This window comes from Bacillus rossius, chromosome 2 (assembly GCF_032445375.1).
Source record: "Bacillus rossius redtenbacheri isolate Brsri chromosome 2, Brsri_v3, whole genome shotgun sequence".
Lineage (NCBI taxonomy): Eukaryota > Metazoa > Arthropoda > Insecta > Phasmatodea > Bacillidae > Bacillus > Bacillus rossius.
The window spans coordinates 9,172,840-9,185,657 of record NC_086331.1 but is presented as its reverse complement, the minus strand read 5'-3'; the positions used below and the strand labels follow the sequence as shown (position 1 = coordinate 9,185,657).

The window sequence follows — 12,818 nt, the reverse complement described above, 5'->3', positions numbered from 1 at the left end:
TCACCTCGAGACTTGTTCACCACTGTCATTCTGCCACAGCTCCACCTCACCTCGAGGTTTGTTCACCACCGTCATTCTGCCACAGCTCCACCTCACCTCGAGACTTGTTCACCACTGTCATTCTGCCACAGCTCCACCTCACCTCGAGACTTGTTCACCACTGTCATTCTGCCACAGCTCCACTGTCACATCAAGACTTGTTCACCACTGTCATTTTGCCACAGCTACACCTCACCTCGAGACTTGTTCACCACTGTCATTCTGCCACAGCTCCACCTCACCTCGAGACTTGTCCACTACTGTCATTTTGCCACAGCTACACCTCACCTCGAGACTTGTTCACCACTGTCATTCTGCCACAGCTCCACCTCACATCGAGACTTGTTCACCACTGTCATTCTGCCACAGCTCCACCTCACCTCGAGACTTGTTCACCACTGTCATTCTGCCACAGCTCCACCTCACCTCGAGGTTTGTTCACCACCGTCATTCTGCCACAGCTCCACCTCACCTCGAGACTTGTTCACCACTGTCATTCTGCCACAGCTCCACCTCACCTCGAGACTTGTTCACCACTGTCATTCTGCCACAGCTCCACCTCACCTCGAGGTTTGTTCACCACCGTCATTCTGCCACAGCTCCACCTCACCTCGAGACTTGTTCACCACTGTCATTCTGCCACAGCTCCACCTCACCTCGAGGTTTGTTCACCACCGTCATTCTGCCACAGCTCCACCTCACCTCGAGACTTGTTCACCACTGTCATTCTGCCACAGCTCCACCTCACCTCGTGACTTGTTCACCACTGTCATTCTGCCACAGCTCCACTGTCACATCAAGACTTGTTCACCACTGTCATTTTGCCACAGCTACACCTCACCTCGAGACTTGTTCACCACTGTCATTCTGCCACAGCTCCACCTCACCTCGAGACTTGTCCACTACTGTCATTTTGCCACAGCTACACCTCACCTCGAGACTTGTTCACCACTGTCATTCTGCCACAGCTCCACCTCACATCGAGACTTGTTCACCACTGTCATTCTGCCACAGCTCCACCTCACCTCGAGACTTGTTCACCACTGTCATTCTGCCACAGCTCCACCTCACCTCGAGGTTTGTTCACCACCGTCATTCTGCCACAGCTCCACCTCACCTCGAGACTTGTTCACCACTGTCATTCTGCCACAGCTCCACCTCACCTCGAGACTTGTTCACCACTGTCATTCTGCCACAGCTCCACCTCACCTCGAGACTTGTTCACCACTGTCATTCTGCCACATCTCCACCTCACCTCGTGACTTGTTCACCACTGTCATTCTGCCACAGCTCCACCTCACCTCGAGACTTGTCCACTACTGTCATTTTGCCACAGCTACACCTCACCTCGAGACTTGTTCACCACTGTCATTCTGCCACAGCTCCACCTCACATCGAGACTTGTTCACCACTGTCATTCTGCCACAGCTCCACTGTCACATCAAGACTTGTTCACCACTGTCATTCTGCCACAGCTCCACCTCACCTCGAGACTTTTTCACCACTTGTCATTCTGCCACAGCTCCACCTCACCTTGAGACTTGTTCACCACTGTCATTATGCCACAGCTCCACCTCACCTCAAGACTTGTTCACCACTGTCATTCTGCCACAGCTCCACCTCACCTCAAGACTTGTTCACCACTGTCATTCTGCCACAGCTCCACTGTCACATCAAGACTTGTTCACCACTGTCATTCTGCCACAGCTACACCTCACCTCGAGACTTGTTCACCACTGTCATTCTGCCACAGCTCCACCTCACCTTGAGACTTGTTCACCACTGTCATTCTGCCACAGCTCCACTGTCACCTAGCAGGTTGTTGAGTGATCATATTACTCTTCTCTTACAAAAGCAACCCAGATGTAACTTCCACCAGCATCAAAGTAACATTATTTGCGAGTGTGACAATGAGCCAGTAGTTTTCTCTCAACAATGCATTATGCAGATGCTGCAACTCATCCATCTGTGATGAACTCAGGCAATGATACAGCAAACCGTACATTTTTTTTAAAATATTTAGCCTGTTTACTAAATTTATTCAATAAAATGAGGAAGTAGTTAAATTCCACTCTCCATCTGTAACTGAACCGTAGGTATGCCCCTGAGCTGACCAGAATGCAAGGGTTGCTGCCGAATGCTCAGTTACCTAGTGGGGACAACCTTTTGTAAGTCTGGCCAGCCACTGGCTAGTCACTGTTCTTATCCAGATATGTAAGTCAGTTAAGAAAATTAACTTAAATTATGTTAAAGCTTGTGAGTCATAAATGTTACTTACATAAATTCAAATTATTACCAGTGAAAAGTAGTGGATGTAAATTGAGAAGGGGTTAATGGTAAGTGTTATAAATATTTTATTTCAATTTTATTTTTAGCATTTAATGTTAAATTACATTAAATTTGTTTTTAATCACCAAGTTTCATCATTTGACATAAAAATTAATAGTTTTAGTGGTTTATGTGTAATAAAATGCTAGATTGTTCCAAATTGTCATCAAAAATTACTTTTACAGATAACTTAGTCAATGCTTGATTCAGTTTGGATTTTGCTTCCAACTATTGCATTTACCCTATTTGTGTTTGGTTATCATTCAAATGCAAGATTTTTTACATAACAGTACATGTAGTTTTATATCTAGTGGTTGATACTTTATGTTTATTTCAAAATTGTTAATTTTTTTTTTTAGTACAATACACTGTGCTGGCATGTGCTAATGGTGTTGGTTGAAATAAATTTAGCATTGTTTTGTTTATCTGCCAGGCAGTGTGGTGGGGAGCTGCATATTAAATGATATTGTACGTAGAGATGTACCAGTGTTCCCATTTTTCTGGATTTTCAATTAAATCATTCCCAGCTGATACTTAACCTATTATTATGAAATTAATAATTAAATATTTTAAACTGTCCTACAGGAATAAGTAAAACACCAATTTAATCATTAGAAACTAAACAGCGCAACCGGACATGTTTTCGAAACTTTCCAAAAATTGTAAAACACCATTTTAATCATTAGAGACTAAACAGCGCAACCTGACATGTTTTCGAAACTTTCCAAAAATTCTTATTTTTATTTAAAGTTAAAAAATGCAGGTGAAAAGTAAAGTAATCTTTTATTAATGCAGATAATAGTAAAAAAATTAAAAATTAAATACTCCTAATTATCCTATAGGAATAAATAATTTACCATTAAAAAAAACTAACCAATGCAAAATGCTATATTTTCAAAACTGCCCAAAAATTCATATTTTTACCTTATTTGTTTGTTCTTTGATATCTTATTGTGAATATTTTGTTTGGAACACAGTGCACTACATGTTTTCATGTCTGTAAATTAATTGGTCTAAATATTTTAAAGAAAAGACTGCGTATTTTTAGTAATGTGGTAAAATCGTAATTTGTATTTATTAATCGGCTTTCATGAATAGTGTTTGTTCAGTTAGTAGTATGTGTAGCTATACTTGAGTGCTTTCATTTTTCATTTCATTTCATTTCATTTATTAGCGTCCTATATTTGACAGTACATATGTCCAGGTTTAAAGTAATATAATGTGTAATGTGCTTTGCAAAATTTGTATAAGGTAAAATACTTTTTTTTGTCAACTACCAAAATTTTTTTAATCAAGAATTTTATTAATTTATCATCTGATTTCTAACAAATATTGAAATTTCTAGAGACGTGCACTGTGATTATTTACAAAAAGTATCAAATCAGTTTTGTTAAAGAATTGGATTAGTATCGGTTTTGACGCGTTTCGGACAAACTTAAGTAATGTATAACAGTTATAATATAGTTCTGCAACCATAGATTTTTATTGAGTACTTTATTAATGTATACATTTTATGCAGTGAAATATCATTACAACGTACTTGAAAAATCCCACCTTTTTGGTACAACTTAATAATGAAAGTACTTTATACTGAACTGTTACTAAATGTAAAACATTTTTTGGGACCTAAAAATATATACTTTAAGTGAGAAATTCTTTGTAGTGAGGTACTTTGTAATGAGGTTTCACTGTATAAGTCTTATACCCGTATGTTTGGCATTAATGGTGGCAATTTTATTATATAATGAATAATGACATTTACCAAATGTGATAAAATTGTCAAGAATAAAAACATTTTATTTTAATTATTGTTTAGTATTCAGTACTTACATTCTGATGATATTGTTTTTAAATGGATGTGAATGCAGTCAGAAGTATGATCTGGTATTTAAGTTGATTACATTGTATTTGTGTTTTCCTTTATTAATACTACTTTCTCCTTATTTATGCCAATTTTCTCTGTCCCTTGAAATATTTAAAATAGTGTTTCATAACACATGAACCAATAATTTACAATCACTATTTTGTATGTAAAACTAAATGGAACTTAATTTCAGTAATGGCAATTTAAACAGTACACTTTTTGTCATGGCCCCCACATTCAATTACGAGCCCTGGACCTGGGATCTGGATGGGTGTGGGGGGAGGGGGGGTTATTTTATTGTCACGTGCTACATTATAATTACATGGTTATTTCTTACCTACACTCTTTTTAGACTGTTATTTAACCAGAAAATACAGGGTATAATATTGTTGTTACTATTTTTATAAGTCCAAACTAAGCTTTATATATTCAATATGTTTTTTCTAGTTTGTAAAAAAATATAATAGTTAAAGATTTACAAACAAACAGGGCTGGGCCCTGGAACTAGGGGTACACCCAGCCCCACCCTTGTTGGGGCCATGCTTTTTGTACTTGTCTACCAACTTAACTGGGCATGGTGAGTTTAGGTCTCTAGTGTAGGTAGTGAGACAGTCACTACTTTGTACACTTGTTTTTCCTCTGTCATCTTCATTCTGTCATTTGCCCGGTCACACCCTATCCTTGTCAATAATAGCAGCCACATACCCTCCATGGCGAAACTACTTGCACATTCTCATTTAAGTAGAGAAATAGAATGTACTTTCGTCAAAAGCTGTTTGTGTGATTCAAAGTATATTATTTATGTTGTTTTACATCTACAGTTCATAGGAAATGTATTAGTGAAAGAGGGAACATTGTTCCTAACTTATACTTGAAATGTGAACAGTTTGATATCTTTTATAAACATAAACTTGTAGGTGCCAGTACCTGGGGGAGCCAGCAGCGTCAGTCAGACCAGGCGGTGTGTTTTCAGGCCCAAGGCTTCAGTGCTGAGGAGTTTTCCCTGCTGTGCGGCGTGGCGAGCTGGGCCACCTGTGGCCTCGGGAGGAAGGTTTCTGCACAGTTCCCAGCCACATCTGGAGGACGGTATGTGATTGGGTGTTCTTGCCGTTCCTGCTGTTTTGTGAAGTCATGTCAAGATTGTCAGATGCAAAAAGGGCATTTCGTTGTTGGGTCGGGGACCTCAGTGGCAGCGATCGCATGCATGTAGCAGGAATTATGGTCTCGATCCCCAACTCCCAGACTAACTTCAATCTATGAACACCGAGTTTCTATCAAAAGTAGTTTCGAGCAAACACCATAAAATCCTGTGGCCCGGTTGTCTTAAACCGTGTTGCATTACTGAGTTCCTTGTGTCATAAACAAGATGTTTCAATGTTTACTGTGCTGTGCTAAAGAAATTATCAACATTTAATCTATACCAGAAATCATTGCCTGCAACTGATAATGTTATTGTTCATTTTTTAATGTAAAAATCTTCTATGAATGGTACAAAAATACACACTTTGTAAAGATAAAGTTCTGGAAAGCAAAATACAAGTAACTCTTTATAGAAATGTATCCTCTTTACATCTGTACATTGGCTACAATGACATAGTACTACCTAACAAGCTCTGCATTGGCTAAAGTGACATAGTACTACCAAATAAAGCTGTGCATTGGCTACAGTGACAAAGCTCTGTATTGGCTACAATGACATGTTACTACCTAACAAAGCTGTGCATCAGCTACAATGACATAGTACTACCTAAGCTGTACATTGGCTACAGTGACATAGTACTATCTAACTAAGCTGTGCATTGTCTACAGTGACGTAGTACTACCTAACAAAGCTGTACATTGTCTACAATGACATAGTATTACCATTTAAATTCAAGGAGTAGCAAAAATTCTCTTTGCATCTCCTTTTCTGATGACCTTGATTACTTTTTTTTAATGTTAGAAGTGCAAAGTTATGTTCTTCTCAATTATTCAGAAAAGTGAAAAACATCAGTTTCTGTTGATCTTGAGACATCATATATACTTATACATATTCATATGGCTATGCAAATAATGTCAGGTGCTATAGGGTTACATTTTCCCCAAAATTTTTGTTATAAAGAAATAATGTTAATTTTTTTGGTTTGTTTAAGGTATGCACGTATGGAGCTCAGTCAGAAAGATAGAGAAGAAATTGGTCAACTGTGTAAACTGATTTTCGACTATGGGAGGCTGCAGTATTTGAAAGAAAATGGTTTTTCTGTAAATTTGGTGTCTTATATTGAAAGAGATACTTCACCAGAGTGTTTGTGTACCCTAGCTACAAAAACTGTTGAATTAAGTGTAACTCAGCAGAGTTGACTTGTGTTAAGTAGATTGTTTTTCTTTGTTTGTGTTTTTATACTTGCTGTTCTAGGCAACTTTGACAGCGTGTGCTTGCTTTTAAAGTAAAAATAATTAAACTTTGAAAAAAAAATATTTATGTGCATGCACTATTAAAAAAAATTGATATTGTTTCATGTCTTAACAAATTGTGTTGAGCAATTAGATGCCTCCCATCAAGGCAGTCCAAATTAAACTTCTGGCAGGATCGATCTGGATTGTTTCTCAAATGATAAAACTTGGTGGATATTGCTCTGAGATAATGTATTCCACCCACCAATTCATGTAATTGTTTCTTCAGCTCATCATGTCACCCCACACCACACATCCGTCCTGCATTCACTCACACCAAAAAATAACTGTCCAAATAATGTCATTAACAAATTACTGTTTATTTGTATATGTAGAGACCGGAAAAATTCGCGATTTCAATGACCTGTCGGATATACTCCATGATCCTCTATGCACTCGGGAAAATTACATCTGCTCATTGGCTACTGACTCGTGTCGCCTGTTAACTGGGACGCTAGTGATTCGATACTTCTTTTGTTTAAGGTTTTTCATTGGCCGAGTATCATTCAGATAAACTGTGGCCCAATCACTGATGCAGTAAAAAGGCAAACGTTTTTGGATTCTAGACTATCACGAAATGAATCCGCGATATTTTCAGGTCTCTATGTATATGTGATGGCTTAAATTATATTGTGGTGAAATATACTTATATTTTAAGACTATTCTCATGCTGAATATAATTATTCAGTTCAGTTTTTAAGAACTTACACCTTCTTAATGAAATGCACAGAGAAATGTGACACAGTGTTAAGGCACTTATCTTGCAGTCCGAAGGTTCAATTTTGGTTTTCCAGGTTTCCAAAAATCACTCCACTCTTGATAACAGGCTGTGGCCTTTTCCTTTGCTTACATCTTGACTGTGTGTTGTATGTTTCCATCTCTAATTACCCCTCTGCCTCTGTTGAGACATTTCACCTAGATTTATTCCTTGCACTAAATTATATAAAAGTTTCTAACAGCTTGGATTTTTTTAAGTCACTCATCTTGGATTCTTTCAAAAGAACTCCCTCCAATGTGTTTGTACATCTGTCTAGTGGAGATATAGGCTCTATTTGATGAATCACAAAAATGTGTATGTGTAATTGAACCATTAATTGCTCCAATGTTTAAATGTTACATTGTGTGCCGTGAGCCTACACAAAATGACAAAGGTAAATAATTAAGGTAAAGTAGGCAAAACAGTTCCTGTACAGGCACTATTGATGGACACATATTTTGCATGAAATCAATTGCTATTAAGGTATTATTGTATGTGTTCCTAAGCATCTTAATTTTGTTTACATTCTTAAGACTGCTCTAAGACAAGGTTAAATTATTTGATTTTTATGTCAATTAAGTTATTGAAACACGTGATTCTAGTGTTATTGTTTTTATTTATAAAAAATTCTATGTATTCAATAAGATAGTGTATTTTTGAACAGATATGACATTAAAATGTTTCTTAGTACATAGTTCTTTATAGTACAAATATATTTTTTACAGTAAATTAATTTGTTGTAAGCTCATGATAGGCAGAATTACTGTGAACAGTAAAAATAATTCTGCAAGCATTTGCATGTTGGAAAAATGTACAAATGTTAGTAATGTAAAAATGAGTTGTAAGAGATATAAGAAAAAACAAAGCAAAATAAATTTTTATCCTATCCATTTGTCCATACATTTTGGTACAAACTTTAAACTGTATAAATGACTTTTATTGCTTTTCATATATTAAAAGATAATGTTTTTACAGTTTGAGTTAAGTTTCGTTAAAGTACTTATTAATGATTCTAGTTGCATTTAAGTGCTTTATGGGGTTTTATTTTGCATTCCATTGTTATAGCTTGTTTTGACACTTTTTGGTGTTATTTCAGTTTTATTGGAACTCAACATAAAATCTTGTCAATACATATCACTGAACATTTCAAAGTTGTTATAACTTTAGTTGTGTTTTCAAATATAGACCAATACTTGACTAAGGAATCTTTTGCATAACAGTGGGATTCTTTCAGTATCTTTTAGAGGGAGTTCCAGCATTTTCCTGCATGTTCCTGCATTTTAAATAGGTAAATAAAGTCGAGGGGAAAGGCTGTAATCTATACTGCTTTTGTTTATTCATATGAATAGCTAAACTGACTCAGGCCAAGTTGGGTTTTTAAAGTGACATTTAAAACTAATTGAGATTACCCATACTTGTCTAATAATTGTCTCTTGTGAATTTCAGCTACATAACCTGAACATTTCTGAATTGTAATAATTATTTTCTTATAATTAAGGTGTAAATGTGTGAAAATACTCATCCAAATGCTAGTTATAACAGGTGGAAGATAGGCTGAGTTTAAGTGGAATTATGTGTAGTTGTTGACAGAAATGATTGTCAGAAGTAAATTCTATAATGTCCAGATAAGATGGACTGTAGGTACTGTAGAAGCAGTTGATTCAGTAGAACCTACAGTGCTACGTCCAATGGAAGCTCGTAGTGTTTCAGGAGCACTTTGCCTGCTGAATGCACCATTAAGGGGATTACACACTGCTATCTGGCTCGACAAGACAAATGACCTAGCTTTGGACATCTGTTGCATAGTTTTGCTGTTATGTCAACTACACTAACAGATGCTCATATGTAACAATCTATGGTTTCCTCCTGACAGTTATATGCTGGAGACTTTGTTATGCCGTCACCTGCGGTCTTGGGTTCGAAACCCGGGGTGGGCCTATGACTTGCTAAGTGAATTAAGGTGTTGATTGTCCAAGAGGGAGCTAGGCTAGCTCGTGCGTCTACTGAAGTTATGCTGCTTGTGGCTCGTCATTCCTTGCGTTCACTTGGCTCGTAGGTTGTAGATTACTGAATAGAAATAACTAGTTGCTTCACAAGTGAACAGTCCCTCTCCAGCATAGTACGCTGATTGTGATTCCTGACGAAAGGTGAATAATTTTACTTGAAATCTTACAGATTAAACACATTACAATTCCCTCATATTAATTACTGTATCACAAAGAAGCAGCTAAAGCCCCAAAAATGCTTTAATTACAGTTAAACTTCGTCTATCTAACTGGGACCAAAGGCAATCTGGACGATCAAAATTCAGGAAAATCCAAGTAATAACGGTAATAAGCAACAATAAATTCTTTAAATAAGCAGACTTATCATTTATTACAATAAAAAACAAAGTTTTTTTTTAATGAAAATACATAATATAATGCTCTATATTGGTTATAAGACATTAAATAATATAAAATAACTTTTCACATAATTTTGTAACAAAAAATTTGTCCACTTTATATTTGAAACATATGGCATTTGAATGAAGCACAGTCACGCAAACACTTTATTATTAGTAGTTCAGCTGAAGTGGTGTGCTGACGCTCCAAATACACCATGATGTTGGTCAGCTAGTGCATTTTCTTAAACTCAACAAGAGGCATTTTATTACCATAATTCTTCCATCAGTGCAGGAACTGTACATTGAATCCAACTACAAAGTGAATATTTGGCATACTTATAGTTACATTCTTGTTAATATAGTAAAAAAAAATTCTGTAAACAAATAAAATGTCTACAAATCTGATCCGGATAATGTGGAGATCTAGATCAACGAGGGTGGTACAAACTAGGGTTTTACTGTAATTATAAAGTAAATAATTAGTTTTAAAATGTGAATAAAGTTGGAGACTGTTTGCTGTAATTTGGCTTTCTTATAATTATGTGACATGCTCAGATTACTTTGAGAATTAATTTAGGCTCAAGGCTGCAAATTAAGGGCATTCATAAAGCACGGTGCGCTCAAGGGGCCAACAAACATGTCTCACATCACACTTTCCCTTGTGGGCATTACGTACTGGGTTTACACTAATTTGGTTATGTGATCACTGAATTGCTTGGTTGACAAATTACAAGGAGTGGTCACAGAAACACAGGGTATGCTGTTGGCATATCGGCATTGGGGCTCACGCTCAACTTGCATGGGCCGAGTGAGCGAGTGCGTTCCGCTAGCGGGGGTTGCTGCCGACGAGGTGGTGGCCACGGGAGGTATGTTAGTTAATACTAGTTAATAAATGCATAAAAAATTTATAGAATATCATTTATGTTTTTTCATGCCTTTAATTAGGTTACATATTTAAAAATATGAATTATAGCAAGAAAACTGCATTATTCAAGATAGCAAGATATGATGCAACTTGCCATTTCAGCCAGCATACACATCCTCCTTTCCATCTGACCAAACATTTAGTATATAATTTTTTTTCACTGCTATATATAGCCTATCATAGACCCAGCATACAGTACCAGAAATTTGAGACAAACCGGTCTTCTTGCATTCTTTCAATCATATTTTTAATATTTTCATTACTTGGGAACGTAAAAATTATTGCGAAGCATTGTGAATCATCTTTCTGCTGATACAACAAATACTTTTCTTAAATTATTATAGCTACATATACAGTAGCATAGCCAGGATTTGTGTATGGGGGGTGTTAAGAAGCATGGCCCTCCCGTATTAAAGTGGAGGGTCCGGGGGTCCTCCCCCGGGAAAATTTGGATTTTAAGGTGTAAAATAGTGCTATTTTAGCAGTTTTCGATTCTTAAATTTAAATATTGTAATGGTAAAAATTTTATTAATTTTAATATGAATTTTGTTTGAGTGATGAATAAGAAATTAACTAAAGATTTGGTGCTACGGGGGGGGGGGGGGGGGGGGTTGAACCCCTGGCCAGGCCCCTGTCAGGGGCGCAACAACTAAATTTCCAAAGGGGGGGCAATATACCTTTTTATAAAGAATCATCGATCCCCCGTACTGAAGAGGGTGGTCCGGGGGTCCTCCCCCGGGAAAATGTGTATTTCAAGGTGGGAAATGGTGCTATTTAAGCAGTTTTATTATCTAAAAATTGATTACGCAGCACTTTCTTTGCCCCCACTTCAAGGTTTCAGAGGGGGGGGGGGACAAAATACCCTAGCCCCCCCCCCCCTGTTGTTGCGCCACTGGCCCCTGTACATTTAGGGGAAAGGTGGGTAGCCCCGGACACCACGTAGTTTACCTACTTCTCGCTAGGTGACAGTACTGTCAAGTTTTGTCCAGAACTCCCTCCGTTTACAGTGCTGTCCGCACACAGTTGAGATTTATTCGTTTAAGTGCGTGGATGTAGTGCGTATGTTTGTGTTTTGTGGTAAAGATTTTTACGACACTGTTAATATCTGGAAGCGTCTCATGACACTGTTGGTAAGCGAAACTGAATTATATGTACACAATGTCATATTTATAATGCGTTTTTGAACATACCGTTTAGGGATGCTCGTATTGGCAACAGTTTTTATGTTATGTTTATTAGTTCGAGCTATTGCGTTGCGGGTAGCCACGGACATTCCAAAAGACGGTAGCTGCGGACACATCATTTGATATGTAAAACAAAATATTCTTTGTTTAGCAGGTTAATTATTTTTAATAATATATTGGGGTCATATGTTACAGTTGGTTGACGCAATAATCATGCCGAAATTCAAAGGAAGAACTACCAATAGGGGATCGTGGAGTGAAGTTACAATGAAAATTGCTGTAGAATATGTAATGAGTGGTAAAATGAGTGTACGAGATGCAGCAACACATTTTAATGTTCCAAAAAGTTCTGTTCAGGATAGTGTTTCACTGATTAAGAAAGGGTTTGAATGTGAATGGAAGCCTAAACATGGACGTTTTGAACCAACATTTCCTTAAAATTTTGAAGAAGAGCTGGCACAACACATTAGAGAACTTGATGATAGATTAATGGTGTTGAGTAGAAAGGAATTTCTGAAGTTGACATTCGACTTAGCAGAGACACTTGGAATTCCATACAGATTTAACAGGGACATTAAATGTGCTGGGAAAGATTTTTACAACTCTTTCATGAAAATACACCCACATTTGAGTTTGCGCTCACCAGAATCTACCAGTTTGATGAGGTGTGTTGGTTTTAATGAACATCAAGTTAAATTGTTTTTTGAAAAACTGACAATACTGATAGATATGTACAACTTCCCACCTTCTAAAATGTACAATGTGGACGAAACTGGGGTTTCAACTGTCCACCAAAATCAGAAAGTCTTGTCTGTTAAAGGAAAGAAGCAAGTTGGAAAATTGACATCAGCTGAAAGAGGCCGAAACGTTACAGTCATGCTTTGCATGAATCCTGTTGGCCA

At 37.2% G+C, this 12,818-nt stretch overlaps 1 protein-coding gene across 1 annotated transcript in view; it reads left to right on the top strand.

Annotated features, from left to right (window-relative positions):
* The window catches only part of LOC134529077 (tRNA:m(4)X modification enzyme TRM13 homolog), a 53,997-nt gene extending 44,206 nt beyond the window's left edge, over nucleotides 1–9,791 (top strand). The window contains exons 7-8 of the mRNA XM_063362786.1: nucleotides 5,205–5,317; nucleotides 6,364–9,791. Of these exons, the coding sequence (XP_063218856.1) occupies nucleotides 5,205–5,317; nucleotides 6,364–6,571 (321 nt within the window). The 3' untranslated portion in view covers nucleotides 6,572–9,791. The remainder of the gene's footprint in view (nucleotides 1–5,204; nucleotides 5,318–6,363) is intronic.
* The last annotated feature ends 3,027 nt before the right edge of the window (nucleotides 9,792–12,818 follow it).